Source organism: Schistocerca gregaria, chromosome 8 (assembly GCF_023897955.1).
Source record: "Schistocerca gregaria isolate iqSchGreg1 chromosome 8, iqSchGreg1.2, whole genome shotgun sequence".
In the NCBI taxonomy this organism is placed as follows: domain Eukaryota; kingdom Metazoa; phylum Arthropoda; class Insecta; order Orthoptera; family Acrididae; genus Schistocerca; species Schistocerca gregaria.
Genome location: NC_064927.1, coordinates 92,580,207 through 92,596,822, shown reverse-complemented (window position 1 = coordinate 92,596,822; position 16,616 = coordinate 92,580,207). Strand labels below are relative to the sequence as shown.

Genomic DNA, 16,616 nt, shown 5'->3' with positions numbered 1-16,616 from the left:
ACACGGGGACCTTCAAATGACTTAACTGGACATTAATTTCTAAATTATTACAGATTTTGCATGTGTGCAATTGAAAATTATTTTTGGTAGGGTTCAAAATGCTAGAAACATTTTTTGTGTTTGATAGAAGAACCTGCTTTTCACTGCACTTCACTTTTTGTGGTTTTGCACTCAGTATTATCACAGTCACCACACTCCACTTCACGCGGAAATAAGAGAGGCTACGCAGATGACATTGAAGCTGCATAGACATCTGCTGCTACTGGAGATGTGGTGTCGATGCTATTGTTATCGTCAACATCTTTATCGTACCCTTTGGCATGACTTCCACGTAGACATTGTGTCCAGAAGCCTTTCGTTGTAGGCATTGATGCACAAGGAATGTCTCACGTGTCAGCAGCCTTTGCAGCTGGGTCAATGCAGATGTTCCCCACATAGTCTCTCCTCGAATGAAGTTCACAAACTTTACCTGATGTGGTTTTGTGTCTTCTTGTATTGAGAACAGGTCTTCAACAAACTCTAAAATTCTGCTTTCGCTGCTACAAGACAATGTCTGTCACTGCTGTGAGACTGATTTACCCAAAGTCATCCTAATGTGGTACACTGTGTTGTGCACACGCATCTTGTTGCTGCCGCTTTCACCAGTTATCACCAAACTGTATGTGTAGCTCATAGTCTGATTTTTTTTATCTAAGCATACCAGTGATTACTTTTCCATTTTTTCTAATTTGTGCAGCATCGATATGTACCTTTATTCCTATCCAATACAGGAAACTGGCCCCAGTACGGCTTCTGCCACCTCCACTAGCACAAAGCTTCATCAATAACTCTGTAGAATCATAAAACTACTTCCATTTCACACTTTCTGTACGTCGCTATTCATGACATATTCATTGCCACCATTTCACACTTTCTGTACGTCGCTATTGGCAACATATTCAGTGCCACGAGGTTGTGGCTGCAATTCTACAATCTCTGACAGGCAGTGCACCCAAGTCTGATCCTGAATCAGTGAGGTAGTAGTGTCCTCATCTCTGCTCTTTAACATATACCATGTGTGACAGAATAAGCAAGCTTGACAAGTGACTCACCGTGCCGGTTTTCTCACTGTGCTCCCCTCCCTGCTTAAGGCATTCCTGTCGGTTTCTGTGGCCTGCCGTGCCTATTGCCGACCACTGTCACTGTTTGGGTGCGTGCATGGTTTTGTGCATCTTGTTGCTCTGTTGCCTAACTGTTGGTGATACCAATGAATCTGTTCCTGTTGGCTGTTTCCAGAAGCTCTTTTGTTGTTACTTGTTCCTCTGTTTTGCAACAGCATTGAAACTAGCCTCTGTAGTGCATTAGATTGCTCTGTGAGCACGTGTGGTTGTTCAGTAATATCCACAAATGGTCCTCCCATATTGCAGTGTACTTTTGCTGTGCTGTGACCTTTGTCAAATCTTCAAACGTGTGTGAATTCCTACGGGACCAAACAGCAAAGGTCATTGGTCCCTAGACCGTTGTCACATTTGCTTTACGTGTACTGTCCAATGTTACGTAAAATTTGTCTATCAGTGTTACTAACACCAGGACATCGTAATTATCACAGGTCACTACTGCTGCTGCTGCTACAGGTCAGTTCAATGACACACAGGTTCCTGTTGTGACAAGAGGACTCTCCAGTGTATGGGGCTTGGGCCATACAAATTTCAGTATGCCATATTTTAAATGAATACATTTTATATTGATATAAGAGGACAGAGTCTGGTTTACAGGCTTATCTGTTCCCTGTTTTAACAGACGATGAGGTAAATGTAGAACATTTTGTGAACTGTATCAAAAGAAAATTCAATCACGAAAAATACTAAATAATGAGTCAGATCTTTTCACCAGTGTGAGAGTCAAATGTGTAGTACTGCTGATAGATACACATACACTGGTGTCCAAAATTAAAGTAACAAATGGAAATTTTTATACGTTGCATTTATTTTACCATGAAACAGTATAAACAGGTGATAGTAAAATAAAAACAATGTAAAGAATACAGAACATAATCAACTGCAACATGTGTAATGGTAAACAAAAATATTCTTTGATTTTTTTCCAACTTAACGGATTTGCACACACATTTTGACAACTGGTTAATGTGCTCAGTACAGGGTGTGACCACCACTGACACCAATACAGGCCTGACAATGATGGACTGTGCTGTGAATGGTGTCATCGATCTCGTGTTGAGGCAATAAGTCCCATTCTTTCTGCAGAGCTGCTCACAAGTCTCAGAGAGTTGTTTTTGGATGCTGATGTGATGCAACTGATCTCCCTAGTGTGTCCCATATGTGCTCTATGGGTTCAAATTTGTACAGAAAGCAGGCCACACCGTGTATGCAATACCTCCCATTAAAAAAAAAAAAAAATCATCAACAACCACCCGTGCTAAATGAGGTCGAGCATTATTGTGCGTCAGTATGAAGCCTGGGCTCATGGCACCACGCAACAACTGTGTGTGAGATCCCGAGGACTCCTCACAGCACCCAACAGCACTTAAATCTCGCTGATTCACCTGTACAATTTCATGAAGAGGTGTTCGAGTGGTCAACATAATCCCTGCCAACACCATTAGGGATCCTCCTTGATATCGGTCTCTTTCCACAATGTTTTGGTCTCAGAATCATATTTCATGTGTCCTCCTGATGCGAATCTGTTGAGAATCACTCTCCAAACCAAATCGAGACTCATCTGTGAAAAGAACATTGGCCCACCATTTGACAGTCGAGGTGACACATTGAGAGTTTCACTCTAAACGTTCGCTTCTCTGAAGACACGCCAGAGGTAAACTGACAGCAGATCTCCAACAATAAAGGCCACTCTGCTGACTCCTGTATGCCATCTGCCTCGATACAACACATCCAGGGGATGCCAGCTGCAGTGCACTACCAAGGTGGTACCGTCGAGCCCTTACAGCCAAATAATGTTCCACTCTGTCTGATGTCACACGTGGTCAGCCCTGTCCCGGTCTGCAGGATACTGTTTTGGTCTCCATAAACTGTAGCCTCATCTCATAAACAACAGAATAATTCACATTAAGCCATCCGGACAGATCAGTTTGTAGCCCTCCTGCTTCTATTCTTCCTATGGCCCTCCACAGCAAAGAGTCTGTAGGCATCTTCTCTGTGCCACACTGCACCACCTGTGACCGTGTACACAGCGATTGTGGATGTGGGACTACCCTGCAAACACTACCCCACTTGATGGTGCCCTGACATCATTGCTGGTGTTATTGCCTGTTGATCGGAATGGCATCTTCTGTGCAGAACATAATTGTAAAGACATCTGTTAACAGGTTGTTCATTTATATTGTGGATGAGATGCAGGATGGGGAAACAGCAGTTTGTTGCTTTAATTTTGGACACCAGTGTAGAAGTAAAATTTATACACTTCCTATCTCTCAGAACTAACAGTTTCTTCCTCGGGGAGTAGAGAGGGATAGTTTGGGAAACACTGAAAAGGAAGAACAAGACAGTCACAGACTAAGATGGGGGTGCCAACCTGCAGTGAAGGCAAGATAAGACACAGATGGAGGGGGCTGCATCAGAAAGAGCATGTCAGAGATGGTATATTGGTAAGCATTGTGCCAGGTTTTAACCAGAAATGATAAGAACAGTTGAGAAATAAAGATAGATTATGGGTAAGAAAAATGAATGCTACAATAAAGTACAGAAAAATATAATCATAATATACATTTAATGAAAAGTATAATAAAACAAAGAGGAAGGAATCTGATAACAAATATTAAGTCCAGGAGTGTGTCGCAATGCAAGGATGTTTTCAAGGGCAAGTGGCTGTCTCTGGAGGTCAGGAAAAGTAGTATCAGGTGGTGAAGCAAGCATTCATGTCCCTTGAGTAGGCTCAGCAACTGGGTACTGGGTGTCACCAAGATAGGCAGTTATTCTACTCCCATTAACATGCTCAGACAGTTTAGTGGCAATCATACCTTTGTAAAACACTGTTCAGTGGACACAAGTTAGTCAATACACATAATTCGCAGTTTTTATAGTTGTTCTGCCTTTGATATAGTATGTTTTGCAAGTAGTGGGGCTGGAGCAGGTGGTAATGATTGGGCACATGAGCAGGGTTAACAGTGGGGATTATTGCATGAACATAAACCTTAGATAGGGGTAATGATTTGGAAATGTTATCTAGTTTGACTCGAATGTTAGAGAGGCTAGAAAAGTAACAGTGGTCAGTGTGTGGAGGCTACCAAAGAGAGAGGACCTAGTTTCAGTGCTTGTCTTATGAAAATCATAGCCTTGATGGGGTAAAGTTTTTAATCATTTCAGGTTTGTGTGGTGCTAGGTGACAAGGAGGGTGATTCTGATTTTTTTGAAGGCTGGGACTGTATTAGTCAGAGGATGAGAGGAGGATATTTCTCAGATTTGTTTATGAATAAAACCTGCAAGTAGTTGTGGCTGAAGAAAGCCTTGGAGAGATTGTCGGTGTAGGCGTTCAGTGATTCAGTGGTGGAGCACATATGTTCGCTGCAGCTGTTAGGCTGTAGAGAAGGGAGCATTTGATGGGGGAAAGCGTGGCTTCTGTCAGAGTGTAGGTATTGATGTTTATTGGTTGGTTGTATATGGATTGAGGTTTGGATGTGCAGCGTAGGGGATTTGGAAAAGGGCCAGGTAATTTCATGTTGAGAAAATGAGTTACTTGGTTGCAGGAAGCAGAAAAGTTGTTTTTCACGAAATTCATACTGTAAAGATGTCACCCGTAAATCTGTACCGAGCTTTGGGACAGGGCTTCTGGTATCTGAGAAATGCCTCTTCATGCAAACCAAGCATAGGGTGAGGCCATCCTGGTTCCCATAGCAATCCCCCTGATTTGTTTGTAAGTCTGGCCCTCAAAACTAAAATAGTTATGGATGAGGATGAAGTTGGATAGGGTGATAAATAGTACAGTTTTAGGAAGACTTTCAGGTGGCCATTGGATGAGGTAGTGTTCTGGGGCTAAGAGGGTGTGTGCATGTCAAATATTTATGTAGAGTGAGGATACATCGATGCTGACAATTTTATTAAACAAGTGATCCAAATATGCACTTGTATTGCTTTACTATGACTGTGATGCTGTCACTGGGGAGCAGTGTGAGGTTACATGCTCCAAACAATATGCATAACATATCTAACTTCATATGGTGAAATTCAGTTACTGTTTGTACCATTACAAAGGGCATTACATGGAGAATCCAAAAGTATACTGGTAGTATTTTACAAAAATGACTTTTTGGGGTGGGGAAGACTATTCCACTTGCACTATACACATAATATCACAGACCAACATACACTCCTGGAAATGGAAAAAAGAACACATTGACACCGGTGTGTCAGACCCACCATACTTGCTCCGGACACTGCGAGACGGCTGTACAAGCAATGATCACACGCACGGCACAGCGGACACACCAGGAACCGCGGTGTTGGCCGTCGAATGACGCTAGCTGCGCAGCATTTGTGCACCGCCGCCGTCAGTGTCAGCCAGTTTGCCGTGGCATACGGAGCTCCATCGCAGTCTTTAACACTGGTAGCATGCCGTGACAGCGTGGACGTGAACCGTATGTGCAGTTGACGGACTTTGAGTGAGGGCGTATAGTGGGCATGCGGGAGGCCGGGTGGACGTACCGCCGAATTGCTCAACACGTGGGGCGTGAGGTCTCCACAGTACATCGATGTTGTCGCCAGTGGTCGGCGGAAGGTGCACGTGTCCGTCGACCTGGGACCGGACCGCAGCGACGCACGGATGCACGCCAAGACCGTAGGATCCTACGCAGTGCCGTAGGGGACCGCACCGCCACTTCCCAGCAAATTAGGGACACTGTTGCTCCTGGGGTATCGGCGAGGACCAGTCGCAACCGTCTCCATGAAGCTGGACCACGGTCCCGCACACCGTTAGGCCGTCTTCCGCTCACGCCCCAACATCGTGCAGCCCGCCTCCAGTGGTGTCGCGACAGGCGTGAATGGAGGGACGAATGGAGACGTGTCGTCAACAGCGATGAGAGTTGCTTCTGCCTTGGTGCCAATGATGGTCGTATGCGTGTTTGGCGCCGTGCAGGTGAGTGCCACAATCAGGACTGCATACGACCGAGGCACACAGGGCCAACACCCGGCATCATGGTGCGGAGCGGTCTCCTCTGGTGATCACCTCTGGTGATCGTCGAGGGGACACTGAATAGTGCACGGTACATCCAAACTGTCATCGAACCCATCGTTCTACCATTCCTAGACCGGCAAGGGAACTTGCTGTTCCAACAGGACAATGCACAGCCGCATGTATCCCGTGCCACCCAACGTGCTCTAGAAGGTGTAAGTCAACTACCCTGGCCAGCAAGATCTCCGGATCTGACCCCCATTGAGCATGTTTGGGACTGGATGAAGCGTGGTCTCACGCGGTCTGCACGTCCAGCACGAACGCTGGTCCAACTGAGGCGCCAGGTGGAAATGGCATGGCAAGCGGTTCCACAGGACTAAATCCAGCATCTCTACGATCGTCTCCATGGGAGAATAGCAGCCTGCATTGCTGCAAAAGGTGGATATATACTGTACTAGTGCCGACATTGTGCATGCTCTGTTGCCTGTGTCTATGTGCCTGTGGTTCTGTCAGTGTGATCATGTGATGTATCTGACCCCAGGAATGTGTCAATAAAGTTTCCCCTTCCTGGGACAATGAATTCACGGTGTTCTTATTTCAATTTCCAGGAGTGTATGCTCTATATCACTTACAGGCAATATTGGGAACATTTGTATTGGCTATCGCATGCCGACATATCGTTCAATTTTTAATTGCTTAACTCATTTTGCAATTTTCAATTCCTTACTTCAGTTTTGCAGTTTAATACATTGTCATTAATACTATTTTAATAAGTAAGGCTTTGAAGATGTCAACTGATATCAGTCAAAGGCAGTCCTAGTCCACGCAAGTCCTCAGGCTACATACCTCCATGTTCAGAATGTAGAAATGCAAATAGTGAAAGTTCAGAAACCATTTGTTGTACCAAAGTCATCTATTCCTGACTACATTACAAAAAGCAGTAGAAAGAAAGAGGCTTGGGAGAAAATATGTGCTGACAGAAAACTGAGCTAGTTAAATCACTGACTGTGTTCATGTGGAAAAGAATACTTCTGGCCTTACTTGCAATAAGATAAAGGGGGGTGGCTTTCCTACTGCCTCTAAGATACTTACTATCTTCTCCATCAATTTTCTAATGCAAATGGCAGTGGTGGTCAAAAGTGGCTGACTGTTTTTGAAGAGGAATCCATCATTGTCAATCAGAATTTCTCAGTCTTTCAAGAGCTAGTGTCTTATGCTTCAACAAACAAAATGTGAAATTTTTTCTCAATCCTAAAACCTAAACTTCAAATAATAAAGTACAGTCTGACCTTGCTCTTTAATATGGATGAAACAGGTATTCCAACCATACATTCCAAAAATGTGCAGGTGAATTCTTTGAAGGGCAAATCTGTGGTTTAAAGGCTTTCATAGTAAGAGATGGGAAAATTCAATGTGACCTGCTACTTGCCTCTCAGCTGCTGGTCAATATGTTCCACCATAATCGTTTTCCTCAGATAGAGAAAAGGGATGCACCTAATGAAAGGAGTTTATGAAATCCATTACCGGCTTCCATCAATCAGGATGCATCCTGTGTGATGTATTTTGTCGATGGATGAAACATTTTGCTTCATTTGTAAAACCTACAATCGAAAACGTTGTCATTTTGATTTTAGGTGGTGGCTATGCACATACTAGAAATCTCAAAGTGACAATCTGTGATATGGAAAAGGAAAAATTGTATATTGGTGTACTTCTTATAACATGACACTCACAAACTGCAATCCCAGTATGTTTATAAAAGCTTCCAAAACTTTCTACAACCAAGAGATTGGCAGGTAGCTCTCTGCAAATAATGGTAGGATAGTGACCCAGTGAGAACTTGCCGAAATGACACCAAAAGCTTTCGTGAGGGCAGCAATGATGTCTTAAGTCCATCAGTGGATTCCTCTTTTAATGATGATGTTCTCACTGAAACTGGTTTTCCTGTTGAAGTTGGCAACATCATCAGACCAGAAGGAATAAATGCAGGAAGTGAACTCCCAAGCTGCCTGAACATAATCCAGTTCCTAATACCAACAGTGCAAGAACCAACTTGCAAATGGAAAGGTGGAGAAAGCAAAGTATTGACCAGTTCCTCATACGAGAGTTTCATAGTTGATTCTTGGAACAGACTTAAGAAATGCATCCCATGTTTGTATGTTTGTCTGCAATCACTATAAATTTCTATGCTCATTCTTGCAAGTACTCAGTACCAATGTATATTATTTTCAAGTACTCAGGATCAGTGCAACTTATTTTAAGTGTCAGATTTTTTTCCAGTTAGATGTGAAGCAGATTTTCATTTGTGAGAGATGATAGTCAGGCTCTTTGTGGTCCTTGTATAAAAGTGCATTTGTGATTTCCAGAGAGAATTTTCTAGTGACTGCTACATGGGTGCTCCAACTATGCAGTTTATTAGTGTTTTCCATGTGGTCATCATCTGTTCAGGGTTCTTAAACTGTGTGGACATCAGATGAAGCTCACCAGTCTACATGTATTTGCTAGACATTGTCCATCGGTATTTGCCTTGTTGTGTGCTCATAAATTCTTGGTGATGTGTTTCTATTCCCGTTGTCTGCTGGTTTCTGCACTGAAATCTTTAAATTGGGTCTTAATGTGGTGCTAGAGGAACTTCAAGAGTTTTTGTTCAAGTTGTGGACAGAACTTCCTTGGTTTGTTAGGTCTAGAGTTCACTAGGGATGTGCATTCGCCAGCCTAAAGGCCTTGTCTTTGCAGTTAACTGTGAGAAGAGAGAGGCATTTTGAAGGCAATGTTAAATCTATCACAGAGCATTGGACACTTGTAACGTATCAGGATCTCAGAAATGCACCACCCAACATACATAAATTACAATTTATGACTTTAATAGCGAATTTTGCTTTTTGTATGATATGCACTTGAATCAAAGTGATCAGAATCATGAAAACATGTTTCTGTGCTGTATGAGAATTCCAAAACTGCCACAAGTATCTGCAGTATCTTGAGTTTTCCTTTCTTGTTTAACACCTGTATGTTGAGGCTGCCACCAAATTTTGTTTTCTGTGGTTTGAAAAGTTCCAGTTCTTCCTTGTCCTGGTTCTCCAGAATCTAAATAATTAAGATGTGCCTTTGATTTTACAAATGTGGGCCTGAAGTATTTGCTCTGTTACTTGTGTTTCCACTGTGCTAAGTTCATGACTGATTTTAGATGGTGGGCATGAGCCTAGGATAATGACTCACTGGCAGTCAATCCACACTCATCATATATTTGTTTGAAATCTACTCAACAAGTGGTGGCAGAACACACATACACACAAAAGAAATAATTGGCAAGCTTTCAGAGTCAGTGGCTCCTTCTTCAGGCAGAAGGGTTGAAAGGGGAGGAAGAGCGGCGAAAGAAAAGCACTGAGAGGTTAGGAAAGTCACCCAGAATCATGGATGAGAAGGAGAGACTGATTATTGGGGACTGCATCAGACAAGATATCAGTTCTGGGTGACTTTCCCAAAATCTACCCCTTTCCTAGACCTCTCCAGCCCTTTTCATTCACCACTCTTCCTCCTCAACCCTTCTGCCTGGAGAAGGAGCCACTGGCTCCGAAAGCTTGCCTGATTATTAACTTTCATTTGTGTGTGTGTGTGGTATGTGTGTGTGTGTGTGTGTGTGTGTGTGTTTCCTGCTGCCGCTTGGTTAGTAGATTTTGTATCCATCCGATTAAATTATTTTGTCAAATATTGATTGTTTTCATTGTTACATACACTTGAAAAGTTATGAGCCTTGTCAGATTAACAATTATGAAGTGTCCAAAAACTGTAATGTTTGATGATGACACAAGCATACTAATCAAAGACCAGATGAAACACAACTATATTGGACACAACTCAGACAATAGCTGAACTGGCCTAGATCAGGTTTACAGCAAACATTTTCTAAGTAAATTTACGTACATGAAGAATAGGAGTGGATACAGTAATATACCTAGTAAATCTCCATGTTTATGCTTTGATGCTCTAAGTTTTATTTTATTCCTATGACATAGTCGGTAAGTGTCATTCTATGGAATATGTTTACACAAGTAAGTCTCCATCTATGCACTAGTCATGCCAAATAGGACTACCTATGGAGCCAGCATTCAGATGTGCAGAACAGAATTTTTGTTGGCAGTTTACATTGCCTCTAATGACACACAATTTTGGATGGCATAAGGCTCACCCATAAGAACTCTGCAGATTTTGTATGTCATTACATTGCCAGTACGTAAAAATCCCATTTGAGAGTGCCACATATTTTGTATAGGTCCTGAAAAACATAATTTTTGGAGCTATAGCATGCAGAAAATTAACAGTTTATCACACATTAAATATTTTTAGGGAAGAAATTCTTCAATTTTTATTTTGTGGTGTCACAGGTTTAAGCTTCATTCATCTTTACGGAAACTAGAACTAGTGCCGATGAGATGGAAAATGAGTATGTACTATTAATATTTTAAATTTTTTAATGTGACTACTTTAAAACAAGCACAATAGTTTGGAGATCTCTATAACCAAGAAGTAGTGAATTAGATTGCCATCTTGCATCTTATTTGTTTCAGACAAAAACTGCTCAAATTATGTATATTCTACAGATTGACTTGCACCACAACAGAATTTACCTTGAATCTGTCCCATAAATTCATGACCACACAGTCACATAAATTAGCCCTATTGTATTGAATTCTCTATTACACTGTCTCTTTTTCAACACATACCTCTTACTAGAATACAACCACTGGGTGTTTCACAATTCTTGCTACACACTTCTAGGGAATGAAGAGAGAACTTAGTATAGTGGCTGTATAGAAAACTTAGTGAATAAAGTTTCGATCACGAATCCGCGAGTGAAAATGTATCATTTCGATGTAAAATAAGTTTGAAGATAAGATCACTTTCAAATTTCCCATTTTGATATACACACAGCAAAGACAATGAGTCCTGACCTGTGTCAGCTCTACAGGAGCTGCTACACACTGCAACCCAGCTACAAATTGCACAAGCTGTATCTGCAATGCATGCTTTTGTACACATGGTCCACAAACCTTGATGTGCATCCATGAAACACCAGTCACCCTTCTGAGTTATGAATGTACCAGTTCTTCTTATCAAAACTTCATCTGCTAACTCTCCTCTACAACACCTATACGCCTGTGATACAAATTGTGAAACACTCTGTATAGTTACACATTTCCACTATTTACCTATGAAAAATAAAATTAAAAATGTAAATAGACCCTTTCCCCTGACAGCAGTTTCTTGGGGCTCCACAGGTGGGAACTCGGATTACAACATGTCCTCGGTTCTTGCACCCTCGTAGTCTTAATTTACGTTAGTTCGTTCGGTCTCAGCATTTCTTCTCAGTAACTTCCTTGCTTCACTCCTTTTTGACTTTCTATTTTTTTTCTAACTTGTCTATTTTTCCCCAATCCCTGCCTCTAGCACATATAATGCATTTAGCTTTCTGCTCTTATTTAATCTTGCACAATATTTTGTAAGTACTCTCTGTCTTCAGAATGAGATTTTCATTCTGCAGCCGAGTGTGCACTGATATGAAACATCTTGGCAGATTAAAACTGTGTGCTGACCAAGACTCAAACCTTTGCAAAGGTCCCAAGTTCGAGTCTCGGTCCGGGCACACAGTTTTAATCTGCCAAGAAGTTTCATATCAGTGCACACTCCGCCGCAGAGTGAAAAATTCATTCTGGAAACATCCCCCAGGCTGTGGCAAAGCCATGTCTCCACAATATCTTCTTCCAGGAGTGCTAGTTCTGCAAGTTTCGAAGGAGAGCTTCCGTAAAGTTTGAGAGGTAGAAGAGGAGGTACTGGCAAGTAAATCTGTGAGGACAGGTCCCGAGTTCGAGTCTCAGTCTGACACACAGTTTTAATCTGTCACGAAGCTTCAATCTCTGTGTTGCTTCTTACCCTACCATACTCCTTTGAGCCCTAAGGTTCTCAAATCCTGTCTGGTGCAATTCCCAACAGTCTTTCCTCCTCATCACGTCCCATAAGTCTGCCCTGACCCAGAGTTCTGAGTGAATAGTTTGCCCCTTTTCCTAAACCTTGTTAGTCCTTTTCCTTCATCCTTCTTCCTTCCCCTTCAACCCTTCTGCACAAGAAGGAGCCACTGGCTCTAAAAGCTTAATTGTGTTATATATTTTTCTCATGCCGTCACTTGATGAGTAGACTATTTATCTATCAGAAACTGATTATTTTTGTTGCTACATGAAATGTATTAACATATACACAAACAAAGATGTTGAAAAAATCACAGTTATACCAACAAGATTGCTTTTGTTGTTTCATTTAGCCCCACTGAGAGTTTCATTTGCATCCTGTGCTGCAAGCCTATCAAAGTGACTACATTTTCTATGCAAATAAGACAGAACAGGTACATGGGGTATTGGTAATATGATGTCTTATTTTCACACATATAATTTTATAATTTTTATAATAAAAGATCTTGGAAACATGACTGGAAATACTGGTTAGGTAATTGGAATGATTTATGTAATACTGGTAACAAATGCATTAAAGGGCAAAAATAATACTTTTTTTTGTTATTCACTTTATTGCAGCATTAAAACAACACCATCTTTCTTCAGTTCTTCTATTTACACGTAAATACACATAACAGCTGATCAACAAAAACTGATATTCTCTCTATTTACAGAAAACATACATAGGCAATATGCCTTTCTACATACTTTAAATATGTTCTATGAGATACTGCCTCTCACACAATATTTATTACTCATTTCAGTCACATGCAGTATTGTAATTAACACAAAGCACCACCAGTCAAGTTTAATAACCATGGAAGAAGGAAATAGTTTATAATCTGTGATCATGTTCCTGCTTACATACTATAATGTTAATCTGTCATACTATCAGTTCACAAATACTGAAACTTCATCAGCTCATTTATGTTAACAAGCCGAATAGTGAAATCTAACAGAATATGCTTACTCTGTACATAAAAGTCAAAACATTAAACATTCACCCTGTTCAGTAATTGTGCAATTTTTCTTCAGGCACTATAACTTCTACCCACTGCCAAAAATCAACAATTCAATCATAAGTAGCCAGTGTAAACACTGTACCATCTTTCCATTTTTCCAAATGAGGCTACAGTTTTATTTGTTTTACTCCTCTCAGCATAACACCAATTAACTCTTTACTAATGTTTCACAAAATTAAACATCATTCATTGGAACCATACAGCCAGAAAATAATGGCAGTGATAAAAAGTGGCAGTATATCTTACTTTAAAACAAGTATCTGATATTTTATCTTTTGGAGACATTTGCGAACCACAGAAATCAACACCTCAACTAAAATGAACCAAGACTGCAGATAATATTATGAGGTGAAGCAGTGGATGCTTAGTAGGGTAGAGAAGCACCAAACTCTTTCCCACAAAGTCTATCCAAACAGTTACAATAAAAAATTTAAACATTTCATGGAATGTACATTTGTTTTCCAGTGATCTAATTTTGATGCTTCCTAAATTACCACACAACAGTTAAGATGAGACAGCCACCAAGCTAATTTGGACCAGACAAATGGGTACTTCTCTCTCTTCCATGTAAACAATATGCTGCTAACTGTAACAATATATACTATACAAACAATAAATTTCAGCCACCGGAATGTATTTAAAGAGCATATCGCACTCATGGAACACGTGCTTCTCATCTTAGAAATAGCATGCAGCCTACAAAACTATTTAAAAATATTAGATACATACTAAACATCAATTTTTGGATCATCAATCAATAAGACACTAGACAGATGATTGCAACATCAAGAATATGTTGATCTTCACTTAGAACTTTTACGAAGGTCACTAGTTTTGTACCTCAACAACAAACATTTTTCAGTACATTAATATTGCTTTATTACATCAGTAACACATTTATTCTCAAAAATGCTCAGGGCGTAATTCGGGAATTTTATATTTCATAGTCACTTTCCACATATTTAAGTTTCAGTGTTAAGTCTAACACACCCAAATGAAACAATAAATAACAACAACACAAGCACCACACAAATGAGACATTGCAAACAATACCTTCTCAAATTCTGTCTTCTGCGGTACAAAAGGAAATTTAATAAATACATGACAAAATTTTAAACCACATCTTTAATAGCAAACCTTCATAATTAATATTTTGGCAGTAAACATTAATTAATAAAAATGATACATAACTGCAATGATTTTACAGCTCAATCTGATGAAATAATTCATAGTGACATGGAAAGATAGCTTACATTTTCTAATACGGCAAGTACTTTTTTACAAAATAAATCATATACTTGTCAAATGGCTACTAATACTTTTTTTAATGAGACTGTCCTATGATAAACACACATTCAAATTAAATTAATGTCACGCCGAAAAAACTTTGTACTTACCAGTGTGATAATCGGTTTACAATATTCATGCTAAATATATACACATATCTGCTATCTTATTAGCATTTGAATGGGCACATACTTGTTAACTTCCTCACATGATTGCAAATCTGATAAAGGTGAGGGAGTAGTGTGGTTGTCACTTATCATTTCTAGAAGTTCTTTTCCTCCATATGTTCTGTGACTGTTTTACGGATAAGATACATTCAAAGTATAAGATTCAACCAAATTTAGCTTTCAGTGTAGACACATGCGTAGCTACATATAACTGTTCATAGATCTGCCGTGTGCCACATGGAAATGTCACATGACAAATTTGTAAACTACAATCACCCATACATAAACAACAGAGAAACACATTTTAGTTTTTCTCTTGCTTGCATGAATGATCAATAACTAGTAGCAGCTGTGGTCATGATTTTCTGTTGTTATGAACTGACAGTAATCCAATGAAAAATAAAAGGCAACAGTTGATCCAGAGTTGCTGCATGACTAATTTAATATCCCAGACCATTTTTCCTTTAAATAGATCCTCTACAGATATTGAAACTGAATTGTCTGACAGCTTAAAATAAATCAGGAACATACCAAAGTCTTGCTTACTTCAACTTGGGACCAACATTCTGTGAAGTCCTACATAATTATGACATATAACAATGTCCTAAGTGAAAGTATTTCTATATTCTCAAATGCAAGAACTACAAATATTTTTTCTCAAATAAAGAAAAAACAAAAAACCAGACATTACTCCTAACATGACAACTGCTGCATAAAAGAAAACCATCCAATCAAAATGGTAGCAAATACAAATCTCTCCAACAAAGGGGAATACTTTGAAGTTAACTATAGAACAAGTATTTCAAAACAAATGACAATGAAAATGTTACCCTACACAAGTGTGCAGAAGTCAGCTTATTACGTCAAGAGACACAGTGGTTCTAAGTGATCAACAATCACGAACATGAATGCTTACTACAACAATCTTTAATGCACCGACACCTTGCATAACCATTTATAACGCTCACAAGCAATCTGACACTCCTCAGTCAACCGTGCTCCAGTTCTTTCAGCTCTTTCTGAGCCAAAATTGTCTTAATAGAATGAACACAAAAACTGTGCAAAAGTTGTGCCACTGTTCATTGTGTATACTTAACTCCTTGCAAACATTCAGCACTGTTTAATTTTCTTCCTCAGTGCTAATGACTTTTCTCATGATATGATTGCATACTGAAGATTGTAGAAGCCCTGTTCCAGCACACACACTATATTTGGACGCACATGCATGCCGTGCCCCCCACCCCACGCGCAAACACGCGGACACACACACACACACACACACACACACACACACACACACACACACACACACACACACGTACATTCATTATGTCCTGCACCTGTAGCCAGAATGGCCCACCTCCTTATAGTTTCTCAAAGCAGTAACCATCATTTCTGTGAAGAGTCACATCATTAACAAGGGCACACTCAGTCTCACTTCTCTGTAACCTCCAATGTTACCCCACTCAAATCAACATCTGCTTCTTATGGCCACATGCAACAAGACTTGGGAAGATTCCACTACAGCACAAAGCTCCCTGCACGAAGTCCACCACCCTCTTCCAACACACAAAATACGAGTCTTTGCAGGGAACCAAAGTTTTGTATAGTATATCTGCACTGCAATCCCCATGCCTCTGGTAGACTTCCTCCTTAGATTGGATGTAATGTGAAGTAGCCACCAGTGTGTTGCATCGCGGCCAGTGGAGCTCACGAAGTTGTATGAGGGGGCGGCAGAGCACTCGCCTGGGACGGTGAGCTCACCACGACCACTGGCTTCACGAGTGCAGCAGCCGACAGGTACTGCGCATTAACGAGAGGCATAGGACCCACTGACTTCAACAAGGGAGCAGTCGTCATAACCTACAAATGAAAAGGCAAAATGACGTTAAGAAACTAATAGAATCTACAATAACAGGAAGAGCAATAACTCAATTGTGAAAACAGGAAAGGGAAACGTGTTGCAAAGCAACTAATGAACATAAATGTGGACAAAGAATTTTAATAAATTCCAA

General features: G+C 40.5%; 1 protein-coding gene across 4 annotated transcripts in view; it reads right to left on the bottom strand.

Moving 5' to 3' along the window:
* Positions 1-12,674: 12,674 nt before the first annotated feature.
* The window catches only part of LOC126284112 (max-binding protein MNT-like), a 543,977-nt gene continuing 540,035 nt past the window's right edge, over positions 12,675-16,616 (bottom strand). For all 4 annotated transcript variants that reach the window (XM_049982774.1, XM_049982776.1, XM_049982775.1 and 1 more), the window contains one exon: positions 12,675-16,464. In XM_049982774.1, the coding sequence (XP_049838731.1) occupies positions 16,312-16,464 (153 nt within the window). In that variant the 3' untranslated portion in view covers positions 12,675-16,311. The remainder of the gene's footprint in view (positions 16,465-16,616) is intronic.